The sequence below is a fragment of the Artemia franciscana genome, chromosome 2 (assembly GCF_032884065.1).
Source record: "Artemia franciscana chromosome 2, ASM3288406v1, whole genome shotgun sequence".
Lineage (NCBI taxonomy): Eukaryota > Metazoa > Arthropoda > Branchiopoda > Anostraca > Artemiidae > Artemia > Artemia franciscana.
The window spans coordinates 31,741,792-31,762,232 of record NC_088864.1 but is presented as its reverse complement, the minus strand read 5'-3'; the positions used below and the strand labels follow the sequence as shown (position 1 = coordinate 31,762,232).

General features: G+C 34.3%; 1 protein-coding gene across 1 annotated transcript in view; it reads right to left on the bottom strand.

Moving 5' to 3' along the window:
- LOC136034752 (periostin-like) overlaps positions 1–15,853 on the bottom strand; it is a 22,205-nt gene extending 6,352 nt beyond the window's left edge. The window contains exons 1-3 of the mRNA XM_065716137.1: positions 15,668–15,853; positions 6,155–6,364; positions 742–995 (exon numbers count right to left, since the gene is read on the bottom strand). Coding sequence (XP_065572209.1) covers positions 742–995; positions 6,155–6,364; positions 15,668–15,809 — 606 coding nt within the window. The 5' untranslated portion in view covers positions 15,810–15,853. The remainder of the gene's footprint in view (positions 1–741; positions 996–6,154; positions 6,365–15,667) is intronic.
- Positions 15,854–20,441: the final 4,588 nt, after the last annotated feature.

The following is a 20,441-nucleotide window of genomic DNA, read 5'->3' as shown; positions in this document are numbered from 1 at the left end:
GCAAAGATTCAAAATTTAAAAGAAACTGTCTTCTCCAAGCGGATAGCAGCATTTTTAAACTTTTTCTGCCAATGATTGCGGGAATTTTTAACAGTTTTTGTTAAAAAGAAAACGGCTAAACCCTACATGTTGACACCAATTGAGCTCGTCCTTTCATCAATGAAACACTTTGAGGATAATCTCGGTAAATTTATCAATGACGAGAATATTGCCAACGATAAAAATAAACTACTTATTTTTTTTCAAAATTAACTTCGACAAGTGGACAAACATGAACCCTATCGCATGAGACCTGTCAATTCAAGCGATATAGACAAAAAGAAAACATCTCAAGATTCTGGAACAACAGCAACAACAAATATATTTTTAAAAGTAGAAGATTCAACGTTTTTCGATGTTTTGTCCAGTGTGGGGGAGGTTTTGCCGCAATCATATCGTGAGCAATGTAAAAGCCTCTTGACATATCTCGTAAAAGTGAACAAATTCAAACATGCTATAAAGATCATTCATGGCAACAAATTATTGCTTTTACCTATGATTATTTTGTATCTGAAGGGACAAATTTTCTGGCAACCTCAAGATACACCATTGTAATTTTCACAAACATGAAAAATTATAGGTTGAATATATTACCAGCCATACTCAACTCCCGATTAAGTGTGCACTTTAAGTTTGAATTTATTCTGACTAGGAGATTAGAAAAAGCCAAATGATAACCAAGAAGTATCGATATGAAATTACCTGACTGTCTTTAATCTTATTTGTAAAAAGCCTCCCCTGTGTTCCATGATACCGCACAAATTGTTGAGCAGCTTCCTGGCTGGATTGGATTTCATCCATTTCACTTTGAGGAAGAGCTGCAAATGCTGCCTCTGATGGAACAAAAATCGTATAATCCCCAAATTTGGACAGTGACTCTTCAAAGCCTCCGATCTTTGCTAGCTCTAGGAAGGTGTTTAATCCCTCGTCTTGCGCTAGTTCAAGCAGGCTTTTAGCTGAAAATAATAATTAAAAGATTTTAAAATTTCATAAACATAAAAACAATCGTACGTCCAAAGCATGCAAAAGGGAGGCTTCGCATGAAATTTTCGAAGACCCACAAAATGTTACGAAAGTGGCTTCTAGCAATACTATTAATAGATAGATAATAATGAGCTCAGTTGTCGCCCCATATATTTCGCTGAAATCCAAGAAAACCTGGAGAATAATGAACTCCTTGCATAATGAGGATAAACATTTGAATGGATGACCTCGAGGTATTTACTCAAATAGCTATCACCTTGGGCAATTAAGGGACAGGAAAACACCACTCTAACAATCATTGGATGTATTAATCAAGGACAATGATCTTTCATAGGAGTGAACTTTACTTAGGACCATTTAGTTTCCTTGGTGTTACTATATTAAAAATTTTTATAAGCGGCAATCCCCACTCACAGTCTTTCTAATGCGTAATAAACTCTTTGCATAATCAGAGTAAACATTAGAGAGGTTTATTTTTGGATATTCCCCAGAATCCAAGACATGGAGCTAAATCTGGGAACATATTTTCACTTTACAAAATTAGTGTAGATTCAGGCAGGAGGAACTATTTCCTTGCAATACATGGTCCATTAACAACACTTCTCAACAATCCAACACCCCCTCACCATCCAAAAAACCTTCCTCTCTACCCCCCTCCCCCCAAAAATATTTTATTTCAAATTTAGCGTGTCAGTAATTTTGTTGAATTATCTCATATTTCCGTCGTGTATATATGATATTCTACATTTTTGGTCTGTACTAATATCACTTTGGTAGAATAAACACCTATATTTTATTTTAAAGTTGAACATGAATTACTTCAAAAAAGCCAGTATGCATTATAGACTTATCGTAGCATTGAATGATCATAGAGAAGAATATCTGAACTATGAAACAAACACTAATGGAGACATTATTGGAAAATTATGCGTACGTTTTCCTACAAGTATGAGATTAAATTTCTTTTGAGTGCCAAAAGGATGTGGTAACGTTGGGTATGCAAAAGTAACATTGTCAAAGAAGTTAGTGCTCAAAGATAATGCTCACCTAAAGCTAATAGCTGACAACGAAGGCTAGCTTCTTGCTAATTATGCTGGTAACAGCTTACCGGTTATAAGCTGTTTCATTATCTTTCTGGTATTAGCATTCAAAACAAAGCACGAATAATACAGGCTATCTCTTATAGCAGTGCCATAAGCCCTATTTTGATCTACGTACCGGAACTGTTATCTATGTAAAACAATGTAATAATCAACAATGAAATTGAAAGAAAAATGACAAGGGCACTGGCTGATAATTTCTCTATTGAGTAAAGAGACGAATTGGTTAAAAACAAAGCAAATGCGAACATCAAAACAAAAATGCGTCAACATCTACTAATAGATTTCTCAGTAAGCCAGAAAAATATTGCGATGTGAATTTTCACACACATGAATAGATTTTTCATAAAGTCAGAAACTTGTGAATGAAAGTCACAAACATACGAACAGAAGTTTGAAACGGCCGAAAACACGAATAGAATTTTAAAAGTCACAACACACGAACAGAGCTCTAAAAAAAGAAAACAAACACATAAATATAGTCAAGCGGTTGCTTTTACATTTCATTAACCTAGGCTAGTTTAACCCGAATTAACTATTAAATATTTCAGGATAGGTTACATATCCAATTACACATCCTCAAGTTAGATTTTGAAAAACAAGATTACAGTTTTCATAAGCTCAGAAAATCATATGAACATAACCAAATACTTGAATTTAGGTGTTATTAGCCTCGGTTAACGGAACCATACTCTTTTAAGTAAAATAAATTTAGGTTAAGCTGGCTTGCCAGCTTAACCTAAATTTATTTTACTTAAAAGGGTTAAAAGACTAATTTGGGGAAATACAATCCGAGTGAAAATAGTGATTGGCTAACTTAGGTTTTATCTTACCTAAGATAATGAAACCTAAAATCAAGCTTCTGATTATGTTTAAGTGCTTTTCTGACTCTATGAAAACTGTGTTCGTGTGTTTCAAAGCTTAGTTAGGGATATATACCTTGAATATATTCACGTGTTTGTTTTACTTTTTTGAAAGCTCTGTCCGTGTCTCTCAAACTTTTGAAATTTCTTTCAGTTTGTCTTCGACCTTTTCAAATTTCTGTTCGTGCGTTCCTGACTTCCGTTCGGATATTCCTGACTTTATGATAAATCTTTTCTTATATGTTTACTTATTTTTTACTTTTCTGAAATTTTGTTCTTATGTTTCTGACTTTTTGAAAAACCTATTTCTGTATATTCACGTGTTTCTGACTTTTTGGAAATTATGTTCGGATGTTTTAATGAAATCTAAAATTAAGCGTTTGATTTTGTTCACATGATTTTCCAACTCTATGAAAACTGTCCTTTTGTGTTTCAATAGCTAAGCTGGGGATTTATTACTGTATATGTTACTTAGGTCAAAATGGTCAATAGCTAACTAAGATAAAACTAACTTAGGTTAATGAAATGTTAAATCAACCGTTTGTTTATTTTCATTTGTTTGTTCTACTTGTTTGAAAACTCAGTTTGTACGTTTCCGACTTTATAAAATTCTTTAATTGTCTTTTGACTTTTTCAATCTCCTGTTTGCATGTGTCTGATTTTATCTTTTCGTGAGTCCTCACTTGTTTTAATTTTTTCGAAATTTCTGTTCGCAAGTTTTTGATTTTGTTGAAAACCTTTTCGTGTAAGTTTACATGTTTCTGACTTTTTTGAAAACTCTCTTTGCATGTTTTTGACTTTGCGAAATACTGTTCATGTATTTCCACATGTTCCTGACTTTTTGAAAATTACTGTTCACTTTTTCCTTACTTTTAGAAAATTCCTTTCTCGTTTCTCTAACTTTGTGAAGTTTTTGTTCATGGTTTGACTCTTATGTGGTACGTTTGTGCGTGTGAGTGTGTATGTGTTATGTGTGTATGTGTTTGCATGTGTTTACTTTGTTTGTGTTTCCTTGTCTTTCTTAAAGGGAATTGAATAAAAATTTAGGATTTGGTAAGTTTGATGTTTCGTTTAGATAGGTATATCGGGTATTTCAGCCTCATCAAGTTTCTGCTCAAGTGTTCTTTGGTAGCATATTTATTTATCTCATCACTCCTGTCCCCTCAAGATTTGATTAAACTATATATTCCCATCAGTCATCTATGAAAATTGAGTAATCACTACTTTAGGTATGATAAAATTATCTATATACCGTTCAATCTAGATTATCAACAACGTTCACGAAAACAAATAGTGGATTTTGATACACTATTTGTTTAGAGCATCCAAACGTTCCAAACGTTGTTATATTAGTTGAAAAAACTTGTATTTTTTATTGGATTACTCGAAAGGGTTATCTTCTGCTAATGAGTTACCAAAATTCATGGGTGACCAGAACTCACTGCACCATACACGTCATGTTTTAAGCGGTTGTTCAAGTAGAGGGAACTCAAAACCTCTTATAGACGGTTTAAGACTGTAAGACATCGACCAGCTCTATCTAAATTTGTACTCTCTACCCTTTTTGTGCAAGAAATGATGGTTTTGGGCAGAAGATCGCACAAAAGCCACTGTGCTGTGACGCAATCTCTTTTCTTACTTATAAAGGGCAGTAGACATAGCAATTTTCTTCCGAATAAGCCCTCTCTAAAGAGTCTACGACAATTGGCTAGATATTATCGATCATGGAATGAGAAAAATAAGAAAAAAAGTGAGACATATCGGTGCTGGCGTGCACGGAAGTGGTTTTCTTTTTTGTTCAAGTCGGAGAATTATAATTCTACTACATAGGTTTTTTAAGGTGAATCTGATGGAGCACTTCAATGCTGTTTTCAAGGGATCTCTATATTTTTTTTTAATCACAATAAAATTTCACTCTAAGATTTGTCAAAATAATAGTTAAAATTGTTGATACAGCTTCAAATCGCAATATTTTCTCACTAAAAACTTTTTTTAAGCGCCTTTCTTAAATTCCTTATACTACCGGGTGTGGTAACCACAATAACTTCTTTTTACATAAAAAACTTTTGTTTCCTTTCCCTTGTAGTTTATGATTAAGCTGGTTTGGATGAGATGTAATATCTACCATGAAAAAAGGCCACATATTCATTAGCCGTTCTTAGCTTCTGTACATTGAACTTCCTTCTCAAGGAAAAATATCTTAATTCCTGGTAATAGGGATGCAAAACGTTTTAAGACATCCTCTTTAGACAGAATCCAGAAGTTAATGAAACCAGAAGACCGTCATGCTTTCTTTCCATTTTAATTAAATCCTCTTTGAATTGCCGATCATTAAGAGATTTAATTTATTGGGTTTTTACAGACTTAAAATTGTAAGTTACAAATTCCATAACTCTGTAAGTTTTTTGGGTCATTTCAAGTTTCCTTCTGGAAATCTTAAATTTTTCCGAGAATTTTCAGTTTCAGGCTACTTTCAAGGCTACTTTCGAGCCAATTCGTAAAAAAAAAATTGCAGAGCAACAGCTAAGGGACAAAAAAAATATTTGCAGCTCCGGGGCCAAATTTCGCAAATATGGCAACTGAATTCGAATCAAAAAAAGGAAAGGGAAACTTATAAAAAAAAATGACAAAGGTAGGTAGAAATGAGACTGTGGTAATCACGGATATACAGGATGGATATACAATGGAGATACATGATATTTTCTGGAAAACTTTTTTGAAATTCCAATAAAGTAATTTCTACTGATTCGTTAAATCAGATTTTTACTATTTTATTGATTCTCAAAATATTTTTAAACACACTTCTGTAAAATCAACAAAGAAATAGTTGGAAATTGAGGCTTTGGATATGAAAATAGTTTTTTGAGTGCTTCGAAGGCCGTAGGAGTAGCTGTTGCTGCAAGTTTTCCATGAAATCAAAAAATTCCTCCATGTTGGAGTTTCGTTTTTGGCGGTTATTTGACCATAGAAAGTCTTGAATTACATACAATAACTTGTCGATTCCAAGTAAAATGTCAGTAAAACCGACAATAACAAAGGAGGAAAAAACACTGCATGGCGTTATATGCTGTGAAAATATCAAAGAGTTTTAGCACCAACTATAAATCAGACAATATAAGACTATGAAATATCTTAACTTAAACTTTATATTTATTAAGAATTTATCACCTCTGTTTGGGAGAAGAACCGTGTTTGATATATGAATAACTCCATTGTTGCCAAGAATGTACTCGTTTTTCATCCCATTGCCGGATACAGTAACACCTTTTTTGTCACAGTCAATCTTCAGTCGTTTCCCACTTAATGTTTTCATGTTATATTCCTCTGTTATAGCTGGGAAGCACAAAGGATGTGGTAAAACGTGGTTTTGAAGCAAAGCTGGAAAAAAAATTATTCATCTCGTAAATTAGAAAAGATAATAGCTGTTCATCTGTTTTATCTTGTTATAAAAAACATCCCCTAATGTTGAACACAAATTTCCTTAAGATTACCCTGTCTATAAGAAAATCCAGAATTGGATGCCAGTAGCCACCTGGATCAAACACAGTGTGCTAATGATGTTAACTGTGTGCTAATGATAAAGCACTGTGTTATGATGTTAAAACTTTGATTTCTACTAAACAAAGCTCTAAAAATGTACTTTCTTGAATGAAATGTACCAGACCCCTAAGCTTTTAGCGACTGTCCCGCTTTGCGCAACACGCGCACCTCCCCTCGGAAGGTACTCTCCCAGGGTGGCGAATGTGGTCCGCCAGTCTCATGGTAGTTATAAAAAATGGAACACAAGAGTCTCACTGTTTTATACCACGAGTTTTCAGGGCTCAAAATATAATTTCCCCAGAAGCAATTATTGAATTTAGAAACAGCATAAAAAAGAAATCAAGTGGTGTATTTACTTTCATAGCAGTTAGACTATGTGAAAATGTAAATATTTACCATAGACCTACTAGAATAAAATTTTATTAAATTGTTTGAGGCTGCATAGCCATTGCTGCAATTGTTCATCATCTCCATAAGCTTACCTTACACATGGAATGTTCCTGACCTGATCATAAGAACCATATAAATAATTAGCAGAGTATACCACTAAGCATTTAAGTATTACCTATGGGTCAAATTTGCAGTATACCTCAACAGGTCTACCTCAACAATGGAACTGAATGAGCTTCGTTTTTAGAGTGTTAAATTTGAGGCCAGCATTACGAAACGAATACTTGAAAAAGGAACGTCGTACGAAGCCCATTGAGTCCCTTCAGTTCACAAAAGAAGAGAGAGAGAATTTCTGAGGCACTAGCATTTTTACAACAATGGACGGAGAGAGTCCTAATCTCGGCCATCAACAAAAATCCCTGAATTTTGCAGCAAACGTTTCTAATTCGTACCAGTTGGGCAAAATTCTACTGAATTTCTAACTAAAAGAAAAAGTTGTACAAATGTACAGGTCGAAGTAAAATGTACTGAATTTTTCTAGTCTAGAAGTAGTCTAGGTTTCTTGTGCTTCCAGAAGGTAGACATCACGAATATAAGACTTCTTTGAAAGAAAGGATATAAATTTATATCAGCAGGCTAAGCATCTGACATAGTCTTAATTTTTCGAAAGACTGAAAACCTACATTCAGAGACCCTAATTTGTGAAACGGAGGGAAGAATAAGCAGCATTAAGTGGGAAATATCACATTGGTTACTGTCACCTACCACCTGGCAAAAAAATTGAGCAGCGAGAAGAAATACAAATAATGAATATAATTAAGTATATCATTACAGAATTAGTGATTATTTGGAACCGTAATTGTGTATTGTAATAGAGAAACATCGGAAGAACAGAAAGAAAACTGAAAAAGCGATGAACAAATAAAAATTCTACGCGTTTGGGTGTTTAAAGACGAATGGACCGAGAAGATCAAAGAGGTATCATAGACATATTTTGACGCAAAAGGGTGACTGGACCGAGAAGACTAAAAATGTATCATAGATGTATTTTGACGCAAAAGGGATGAACCACGTAAACAGGATTTAATGTACTCCAAATCTCATAAAAAAAAGTGTCAGAGATTTGAATATATTGTGATACCCTTTGCAGATTATATGATTTTGGTTACTACTTTCAAACTTAAGCTAGAGAACGTCATTCCATTGACCCCAAGAAACAAGAATGAGCCCAGATGTATAACGAAAAATAAAAGACAAGACGAATAATTTAAAGGAAAATAGAAGAATTCCAGCAAGCATACGTAGAAGGAACAGATATATGCCAGTTCTGGACTCAATGTAAAATAGGGTAATTCATTAGAAGTCTTGAAAAACAACAGAAAAGATATAAAGAAGCTCGCAATTTCTACCTATACAAGGTTCTAACAGACCAGAAGGAGGATATGGATTCTTGGCAAAGTATCTAGCCCTAATATTATGAAGTCCACCAACAAATAAAAAAATAAAAGAAACAGAGTCTGAAAATCTCAAGTTAAAATAGATACAAAGATTTAGAGGAATCCGGACAGATAATGACGTCAGAAAAAGTTAATACACAAGCAAATAGAAGCGAAAAATCGATTGGGGAAACCGAAAATTGCAATTGAACAACTAACCAATGACCAAGAGAAAATACTAGAAAAAATGCTTCCTTTTACAGGACACTTAAAAACACACACACAAGAAAATACGACAAAGAGTTATTCTGGTGAATTCCAGACTAGATGCTAGTTTACAAAAGAAGAAAATATACACATGAGTGAAGGAACTACTAGATAGGAAGTTGAAAGGTGATATCCTAATTTAAAAGGGAGTATCGGCAGAGCTCGATGGTCTTAGCTATATTTTCCCAAACGAATGTGGGGTGAATCTGGGGCAACTTCTGCAAATGTACTGAATGAGTTCACTTTAAGATAAAGCCCTGATAGTGAAGCGTCAGTAACACTGCTTTTAAACAAATGTAGACTCAGAGAGGACCAGTGAAACTAGTGACCAATTTCATTGACAAACTACAATTACAGAATATAAACTAAACTAGAAACATAGTTTGAAAGATCGGGTCTTGTCAATCTAGGTGGCCTCCACACAGTTGTCGATAAGTTGAAACAAATCGGTGTCACTCATAGTATTAGGTACGGTTCTTATGATACCAAAGAACGATCGTTCACTTATTTTAGCTTTAATATACGAGCTGATACTGCTAACAGCCTGAACGACTAACTTTACTTCGTCGTGGTCACTAACAACAAATTTCCCTTTTTCCTTTGTGATTTCGTTTCTATAGTATTGCTACAGCTATTCCTGCACATTTAGTCAGGTAATCTTTAGGAGAGTCGGAATCACTTTTCCCCTTTAGCGGGTTTGTCGGTGCGACTGCATAGTTCGGAGGGATTGCCTTACGCTGTTACTTTACACTGCTTCTTTTCTCACATTGCCTTTATACCTTTTAACGTAGATCAAAATAGCTATTTGGAGATTTATTTAGATTGGGAAACTTGAAGACTTAAAGATGAAATTTTTATATTCTCCTATCGAATCAGGTGGAACTAGGGTGGTAATCTTCAGAGTACTGTGTAAGTCACTATTCCTCAAAAATATTTTTGAGTTTGTGGTTAAAAAGGAGGTCATCGATTGCAGTTACGAGTCAGTGGTTTCACTTTCTAGTCAATGACGATGTAGAAGAAAATTTAGAAAAGATAATTGAGCAAAATAACTCAAACACCTTTGCAGTGGATTTTCAGTCCCCTAAGGCAATCCAAGGAATAGGAACTGAGCCAGTAGCCCTAGAATATTGGAAGAAGACTCGTTTGAACGGAAATTCAAAGTTCTAGCACCGTTTTTTAGTGACCAAAAAAATTGAAGGGCATCTAGCCCCCCTCCCATGCCACTTTTTGCCAGAGTCTTACGATAAAGTCCAATAACTATGCCTTTGGAGATAACATTACCTCCCACAGCCCCTGGGAAAAGGTCTTTAAGTTATGAAATTTGTCTATTGTTCACGTATAGTATTTGTTATTAGGAAGTTCGCATAGAAATTTTTGGGTGGGGGGAGGGTGAATTTCCTTCTAGAGGAATCTTCCAGGAGGAGAATTTTTAATGGGAGGGAAGTTTCCGGGGGTTAACTTCTTAGGGAAAATTTTGCACTGGGGAAATTTACCAGAATTTGCCAGAAGAAGACTGGGAGAATTTAGTGATAATTATCTGGGGACCATTTTACCGGTATTGAATTGTCTAGGGGATCTTTTCGTGGAGTATGAGTCAGGTTTTCCGGCATCGTTTAAAAAACGGTCAGAAATCAAATAAAAAAAAAACAAGTTTTTGCACTTAAACCTAAAGATCAGCATTAAAACTTAAAGCGAAATGGAATTATCACGTACACGAAGGGAATTGTCTCTCCTCAATGGCCAACTTGTTGCGCCAAAGTTTGACTTTTTGTCCCAATTCTTTAAGAGCAACTCTTGAAGCACAAGAGCTGGTTAATTAGAACATTAAGAAGCTTTTTTAAAAGCATTAAAAAGTTTAGCGTGGAGAGCAATTTATTGAGGAGGAGGCAACCCTCTCATATAGTTATAATTTTTGTTCGTTTTAATTTTTAACTGTTCTCCATACTTTCAGTTTAAAAAGCTAGTTTTTTTTATTTACTTATCTAAAAAGAGGCATCAGGACCAGGTTAATTATTTCTTGGAGGCTGAACTGTCTAGATTTGGTATACCCTGTAGTGGGGCTATTCGTCCGGAGCATGTGAAGACCAGGATATATGAGGAACCATGAGTGTTGGTTAGAGATATCAGTAGATAAAGGGTAAAATTGAGAAGATCATCCTAAATCATTTTCACCATAATTTATGCAAGAAAATTGTCAAATCGAAATTCAAGCGAAAGGAAATGATACTAGCAGTTCCTTAACAAGCCCAGACTATTAAACAGATTCCAGAGAGAAGAAGAAAGGACAAAGAGGCAAAAAAGGACAAAGAAGTAAGATGGAAAAGATACAAGAGAAATGGTACAGATTCTACTAGGAAGAATACCCAAAACAACATAACAGTCACCAACATTGAACGGAATCCTTAATGGGCAGCTTAAGCCTATAAAATGGTTTCAGCTTACATACTGCTGGTTATGAAGCTAGAGATGATTTACTGAAGATTATGAATAAGATTTACGATTTTGGACGAAAACGTGCAATAGCATACCTTCAATTAAAAAAAAATTGCTAAATTGATGGGTTAGCCAGAAGACCTTTGGGTAGCCAAACTTAAACTCAACATAAATCAAAAATCATAAGCTGCCTTTGCGGCTCTATAAGTTGATGAATCTAGAAATTTCCAAAAACCCAAATAGACTAGTTTTGAACAGTTTGAGCTACCTCTTGAATGCTTCCAGCAAAATTTCAAAAATGACAGGAAGAGAAATGAGAATTTCAACATAGGCTAATAGATTTAGGTCTAAAATTGCAAGAACTTGGAAAATATAATAATAATGGTATAATAATGGTAGATAGTGTAGAAGAATAAAGCACTTCATTACTCATACAAAAAAATAATGGATCAGTTTTTGGAAATTTAATGAGGCATTTTGTTTGAAACGGTTTTTCCAAAATATATTGCGTAAACCGCGAAGTAGTGCTTCTTTTCGTTTTAAGTTTCAACTTTGGTCTGTGCTTTCATCAGCAAAACTTTGTTTTTTTAAATTAATTTTTGTATTTTTTTAGTTATTAAAAATATTTACAAAATTGGACAAAAAGATCTTTTCCAACTCATGCAAAGAATCTTTTTTTTTGCTAAAAGAAAATTTTTGCTAAAATAGGCAATTAAATATAGGTTTAATTTTGCATCTTTCTTGAACTTTGCCTTAACAAATCTGGGATTAATCACATAAAGAGTCCATGGGGTATTTATCCTTAGCCTTTCTGAGAAGCTGCAAATAAAAAAAAATTCAAGAATCTATGAAATTATAAAAAGGATTTAGGATGTTTGTTTAATATAATTTAGGAAAATTTGAGTTTTCAATTGAAAATGAATTGGTGCCTGAAAAAGAATATGAATTTCAAAAATAATGTTCTATCAAATTTTCAAAAATATTCTACCTGGGTCAAAAGGCGGAGATGTCACCATTATACTAACGTGTCTTGTCTATAAGATTCTTCTTTACATTATTGATTTTTTAATCACGAGGGTCATTACATTCCAGATATTTAAGACAATAAGGTAACCATGACTTCAAAATTTTATCACTGATGGATGCGGCTGTTTTCAACTCTTTTCGACTATAAATCTACAGAAAGTATGCTGGAACGATCAATAGCTTTGAGCTGAACCTTTAAACATGTCTCTACAATGTTGCATGCATTCTAGTTCTTTTGACATTGAGGGCGACCTCCGCTAGTTTTTGCCCCTAGCTAGACTTTGAAAAACTGTTTTTGTGGTGTTTTCATTAGAAAAGGCTCTTTTTTGGTATTTTTATTAAAAATATAAAAAAAATCGGAAAACAACCCAAAGTTGGTTTTTAGGTGCCATATGACACTTTATTATTGCGCTATCAAACTTTATAAGAAATGATTAGATATAAAAATTAGCTTTTAAATGTGCCCTCAAACAGAGCTCTCTAACATGCTGCAGTAACCATCTAATTCTGTCAGTCAGCAGACGATTTATGAGCAATATTAAGAAGGCTAGGAGGGGGGATAGAGTAGAGATTGTATTGGAAACCAACGGAGTAAAGTTTTCAACTATAGAGATAATGATAGAAACTTTTGATTCTTCCCATCTTTTCCATCCCAGAAATTGATGGCACAAGGCACTTTAGGTTGGTGTTACTAGATGAGGTTCTGGTCTCTCTTGCAGCCGGTGCGAAATCTTGATTAGTGCCCATCATCCCCTGTTTCCCAAAAATTTTCAGGCCAAATTTAAACAAATTTTTTATTTATTGAAAAAATTTACCAACTTCACACTTTACTTTATTCTAATAAAAATAAATTTCAAAAGCTATAAAGCTATTAAAATTGTTGGATCATTTATTTGAAATTCTGCACTCCTAAAAGTTTTGCACCCTAGGCAAGTTCCCCCTCTATCTCCCCCCTTAAACCTCCTCTGGCTGTTACCAAGTCAAATTTATGAAACATTATTAGATATAAATAATTACTATTGAAGGAGCCCTCATAGAGTTCTCTATGATGTTTCAATCCCCCCCAGCCTTCCCATTCCGGGGACGGCACGCAAATCTGACATTTCGGTGCCATATTTCACTCTGTGATTGCATTATCAAGTCAAATTTATGAAAAGCAATTAGATATGTAAATTACCTTTTAAACGGTCCCTTAAAATACTCTTTATGGTGTTCTAGTGTCCCGTTAGCGGCGAAGAATAAAAGAGAATAAAAAAAATACGATACGTCAGTTCGAAATCTGTTCCAATTCAGTTACTATTGAGCCGGGTCGCTGCATACCTACAGTTCGTTATCACGAACTGTATCATTACAAGCGGCTTAATACCATTTTCAAGGTTGATGCAAACCCTATGTATAGAATAGATGAAAAGTTTGTGTCAGTAGGGTCCCCCAAGTTAATCCTAAGATTAGGTTTAAGAAGGGAGTAATAGCAAGTAAAAGTACATCTTGCAGACAGAACAATTGGGACTAGTCAGTTCAAATATATGCATTTTGGATTAAATGGGCACCATCCACTTTTCAGTGATTATTAGATTGCATTTTGGAATCATTAACATATAGAAAAGCCTACTCAGATAGCATTATCTTTTTTCGGATTCTTTTAGGGATTATGTGAACCATATGGGGAAGCATTAATCAGACTTACTGAAGTGGGTCTGATCTTAAATGGAATAAAATGTTGGCAGACACATACCCAAACTCAGTATCTGGATATTAAATTGGATATGATACGATAGCCCCTAAATAGGCAATTCAAAAGACGACTGTCCTAGCGGCAAAGAAAAAGTTTGATCTTTTATGGGGTTAAGAAGGTATTATGAGTTGTTTGTGCCGAATTTCGCAACAATAGTGCAGCCAATTTAACACGGATTTTTATTGCCCTCTGTCCTCTAAACAAATGACTCAGACTATGGGGTAGTATTTTTTTACCCCAATATTTAGAGGATTGGGAGTACTCTAAAACTTCTTTCCCCCAAAATTTATCAGAAGCTAAATTAAATTACAATACAATTGGAAAAGAAACTTCGGCAATTCTATACGCAATTAAACAGTTTGACTAATATATTTAGCATTTGTCTAACCTTGCTCACCAGATTGTGAGACTTAAAATCACTGCTGAGCTAGAGTGGCAGTGCCAGGCCTACCTGGCACTGCCACTATATATATATATATATATAGTGGCACTGCCTTTATATGTATATATAGTGGCAGTGCCAGTATATATATATATATATATATATATATATATATATATATATATATATATATATATATATATATATATATATATATATATATATATATATATATATGGCACTATATATATATATATATATATATATATATATATATATATATATATATATAAGTTTGACTAATATATTTAGCATTTGCCTAACTGGGTACACCAGATTGTGAGGCCTAAAACCACTACTGAGTTGGAATGGGAGAGTCAAGCCTTCCATTTATATTTCCAATTTTGTTTGAGATCCTGCACTGAATTGAAGAGTCAGTGTTTTGATCTCAATTGTGTATTTTGCTCCATTTTTGGCAACAGAAATAGATACTTTATGATTACAGCTGGTGGAAAACTAGGAAAGGTGAATCCCCAGCATCAGTATTCTTCAGCCGGGAAAATACCAGGGTTTACCATATTGAAGTTTAAGGTGATTTACCCTGCCGGCACAATTTCTGCTCGGTTGTGCTTATGTTAAGTGTTACCCTCCTTCGACTGAATCCGCTAGTAGGGTATTAGTGACTGAGATTAGAATTGAGTGGCCTAGTGAGCGCTTAATGTTCCAATAGTGTGTGTTTCTGAAGTTAGTTTAAAGTTCTTCACCAATTGGAGTTGCTTACAAAACCATAATCAACGAGTCATACTAACTTAAGCAAATTAAATTAATGAATTAATAAATTTATATTAATTCATACAATTCTACTATAAAAAGACGCTTTAAGGCTTTATAGCTATCTACCGCACGAAAATCTAATATTTTGCGTTTTCATTCACTACTAGTTATTCAAACTTGTATAAATGTATAAAAGTACCATTAGTCAGCTTACTTAAGGTAATCTTTTTTACAAACAACCGATTACGAAACAATAATTTCTGTTCGTACACTTCTCTCTTTACTTTCACCAGAAAACTATGTTTTGTCTAAAATTGATTACCATGAGACAGTTTAATATACTTAAAAAATAGGTTTATTTTTGGCTTTTCTAAGCGATATTTTCATCATCAAAGAAATAGGGAATTGTTTGCTTTTAGTTTTTATCGATAAGATTTCTAGCTTTAAACAAGTAAAATATCGCTTATTTTTGTCAATTCAAGATAACATTTTTCAGCTTTAAAGAATTAAAATCAACAAAGTTATCGGCTTCTATTAAGAATAATTACAATTTAAAACAAATAGCAAATTGGTTTTAGGAAAAATTTCAAGTAATGGAAAAGTCTTACGCTCTATATTTACGCTGATTACGATTTTATAGAAAAGAATAAAATTAGCCAAAATAATGACAAACATATTACATAACTTAGTGGGACTACCTGATCTTGCTTCTTTGTCATTCATAATAGCTCTTCTTCTTTGAGGCGTAATTTTCTCAAAAGCCTCGTCAGAAGGAGCAAATATCGTAAAGGCAATTTGACCTGCAGATCTAATCTTGTTAACAAAGGCTGCTTCTTCCATCGCTTGCGACAAAACATTGAACCTTCCATCCTGAATCAAATAAAAATTTTAAGTTATATTCTGAAAACCTATCTTTCGTTTATCATTGAAACAGATTAAATTAAACACTAGAAATTGTGATGAAGTAAAACATTTTTTTAGTTTATACGACTTTTACCGAACTAATGCAGAATATTTTGTATATCTACAAAAAAGAATTTAATTTTTACACGGAAATTAAATCTGAAAAAAAAAACATAGTTTTTCTGATGCAAGTAAACAGTGAAGTTGTGACCTAGCAAGTGTTACTACTTCACAGACATATGTGACATATATCTACAAGCTAGTGCAAATAAATTTACTGCAGATGTTTCCATTTTGTGTAGAGCTATACAAAACTGCTTTATCCAAAAACAATAGGAAAATATTACTAGCGAGTTTGTTTGGATCATTTTGATAGAAGTATGTTGCAAAGTCCTCAAAGCAGTAATTTTTGCAAGTTTCAAGTCCCAACTTCGCTCTTGGGCTTCAAAAAACCTAGTTTCTTCAAAATTATGTTTTACTTGTTTTTAGTTAAAAAAAAAACTATGTAATGTTAGATAATAAATTTGGACATCGCTTTTTATAATGACTTTAGACAAGCAAAAGTGAACAAACGAAATGTCTATGTTGAATATAGAATCTCGGTTGGGGTTATGAAACCCGTTTCGTTGTTGTATCTTTTCTTGAAACACGAACGGAAGGAAAACCAGACTTTTTCGGTCATTGCAAGCCATCAATTTTTTGTTAGCCCGCGGAAACGAAATTGTTAGCTAGCAAAAATTATGGTATGTGTGCATTATTCGATACATACTCGAGAAATGAAGTTTGGTTAATCATAATTTAAATGTACCGAAATATGCTAGAAATACAACAATTTAGTAAAAAAAACTACGAAAACCACATCAAAGAATTACGGTGTAGCGGGGCCGCACAGAACGCAGTATTTTAAATACCACACCTAACCTAACCCAACCCAATCAAAATACCATCTCTATATATTAAATATTTATTAAATATATACCTACAACGTAGATTTCAACTTAGCCTAAGCTAATTTTCTTTGGATACTGCCAGCCAAACACCGGTTATTGTCTTATCTGTAGATTCACGTTCTCGAGTGTGTGCAGAATAATGTACAAGTTCCAGAATTATTAGCTAAGAAAAACTCGTTAGCTAACAATTCTTAGAAAGATAATTAGCAGAGCAGGAACGGGTAAAAAACAAATACAAATTGGGAAAAGAAAATCCTGTACAGTGAACTACGCTAGCCTATGACCCCGTGAAAATTTGTAAGATAATAGTGAAGAGATCTGCTAACTGAGAGCTATTAGCTGTCATAGATTCTTTCTCAATTTTTTATAGCATACAACCCGGTCATCCTACTTAGCTGCATTATCAGAAATTTTCTGAATATAATGAAGTATTTTTTTTTTTTTTACAACGTCTAACTGGAAAAGAAGCCCTGCATTAAGATGACCAAAGATGACAGGCCAATAGTAGCAATAACAGTGGCAATGGACTCGTTCAACCTCTATTTTTGAATGATCCTGAATTATTCTCTACGCTACCATAACTAATCTTTTTAACCATCTTAAAAATTTTCCAGTAGCATGCTGGCACTGGACAAAGTGGGTATATGCCATTGCTAAATCACGCAAAAAAAAAAACGACGATGTCTAAGACAGTAGGTCTCGAGTCAACAGGTATGTGATGAAAACAATTTTAATGACACGATTTTTATTTCAATTAGACGTCATGTTATGTTTAAGGCGTTTCATGCTTATTTTTTTAATTCTTGAATTTTTTGCTATATTTAAAATATTCTTCTACTGAGTCCTTACAGTAGCTACTTTTTTCAAAATCAGCGTCAATTCAAAATTTTTCATTGGATAATCCTTTTGAAAATGTATAATAAAAAATTTGTCACTGTGGGCTGTGGTTTGATCTTTACTTGGTTGCTATTACTTTCTAACCATGACGGGAGACTTACATGACCTTTAACAATGGTGACTTCAATGGTAAACTTTCCATGATTCCTAGCCCTCTCCACTCTAGAAAATATCACCAAAAAGTGCCTGTGCTGGTGCCATACGCCTGCTAAGACTGGTAAAAAAGAGAAGGCAACTCACTGCTACCTATGCAAAAGAAAAGATGTTCATTTTTTAAAAACAAATTGGGGCTACAAATTTCAAGTCTGTGGTTTTCAGCGAGGGGAATTTCAATTTTCATTCTTTTTGTTTCGATTTGGCATCATGACTAAGAGATTTCAGACTCTATTTCGGAATTCTCAAAAACTTGCTTTTCATAATTATAAATTTTGATTCCGCTCGGTGTGAATAATATTTAGTATTTATGAGTCAGTGTCTATTGGAAAATTTTACCACTCGACAATTTCTTAGAAAATAAATTTTGAAACTTCTGGTTACTATGCTTGGTTCACTGGTTCGCTCTTTGCTGTGCTTTTTGCTCCATTTTGCTTCTTACTTTTCGCTTTTAGCCAGGATTGACAGTTATTTCTGGGCAGAACAAAAGATAATATAGTGCAACTCGAGCCAAGTTCAAGCTGCGGGATGAATCGGTACGAAAACGAGGTAAATTCCGCCTCAGTCAAAATTTGTTCCAAAAAAAAGTCGAATCTTAAAAATCTCTCTACCTTAAGCTATTTCTTTATTTATTTATTTATTTGTCAATTGAAAAAACCGTCTACAAAAGCTTGAAAAGGACGTAGAAAAATAGGAAAAAGAAATTAAAAAAAAAAGAAAACAATAGTACGAGACAAATATCGAAAAACCCAATAAAGATCAAATAAGAATGCTAATTATATATAAATCAAGGATAAAATCAGAATGAGAACAAAACCAAAACGAAGCGAAACCAAGGACACAATAAGGACAAAATCAAACTAAGCAAAAACAAATTCACATATACAGCATCAGCATATTCATACATAAAGAAGCGAAAAAACAAGATCTCCCCAATAAATACACGCAGTAAACACAAATCACTTAAATACTATTGAACTGAAACGGGATACCAATCATTCAGTGAATGAGAAAAACTAAGCCTACGGTTACACTTATTAATTAAGTTAGAGATTGCAAGTTTAGGGTCAGCAAGTCCATACTCTCCAACCAATGGAGAATCGTAATACCAAGGCGGTAGCTGAAGCAAATACTTGGCGAACTTAAAGAAAATAGACATTACTTTCAGACAACCACTTCTAGTAAACAGCTTCCAGAACGGTGCAATATACAAAATGTGAGGGAGGGCTACAGCATTGAAAAGCCTAGCCAATAGTAGCTGGTTGACTCGAATTTTTGCTGCAACAATCGATGCATGAGAAGCAGACATAAGTCATACGAGATGGGATAGGAGAAGGGATCGGGTTCGACGTAAAAACGAACCAATGAGAATACCTTGATAAAAGAGGTGGTAAGCAGCACTAACAATGGCATCGCCAAGCATTATAGAGGACGGTGTCTCTCCTTTCCAATTAAAAAGCACTATTCCTGACTTATCAGAATTGAAACGAAGGCTAAGTTTAAGGTACTCCTGTTGAAGTGCGACAAAGACCTCTTTTATTCTTTAGAGGGTACGGAAAGAGATTTAAAACATCATCTGCATAACAAATTAGAGACAGATTCAAAGAAAAGAGCATCAGAGATTTAGGGCTCTGGTCTTGGCATCAAACCCACAATTATTGAAAAGATTATTAGAAGAAACTGCTCCTTTAAGCGTATTATTCAAGACAGGAATGATTTCCTATGTGGAACAGGGGGCATATTTTCATGCAGAGGTAGTTTCAGGCGAGTACATAGTTAATAGTACATATTTAGAAGACAGTGAATCGCCGAAGAAGTTAGTCAACGTTTGGCCACTTTGAGGAGTCTAACTGGGTAGATGATGGAATCAAAAGAGCGCCTGACATCGTGACTAGCAAAAATTAGACATTCTCAAAAGGATTCGGTATCAATTAGTACATTGGCTACAGCTGTAGGGGCATCAGCACAGCCTGTCCCCTGCTTGAACCCGAACTTGGCACTGATAGCAAGGAAATTATCTAACTCAGTTTCATAAAAACGTCCAAAGTTCTGATCAGGAGCAGCAGATTTGGATTCATAGCAGGTATGTCATTCCTCATAAGGAATGTCAGCCACAGAAACAGGCAAAGGAGACTTATCTCTGCAAGAGACAATTAAAAAAAGAGGAATAATATCATTTTTACCACTTGACGAATAGGCATTTAAGGAGGAATGGTCCAGTACGCCATTGCAAGGTAATAGGCATTTAATAGGTTTCTGCGATGAAGAGTCAAAGTCTTAGAAAAACGTCTCTTTGTACAGAGACGAACAATATTCACAGTACCCGTCGAAGGATGATTGCAAGCCTTCCAGAGATTGAACCGAAATTTTGCTTTGAGGCAAGAAGCAACGAAATCAGGGTTCGAAGGTCAGCCTGTTATCATATACTTGCGTAATTTCCGAGGTGAGACAACTTGATTTTCTGAAGAACGAAGAGCATGGCTGATTTCAGCTACATACATAACCAGGCGAAGTCTCACGTCACATTTCGACAATTTAGTTGATTTTTGAAAAACGAGGAAAGGAGCCC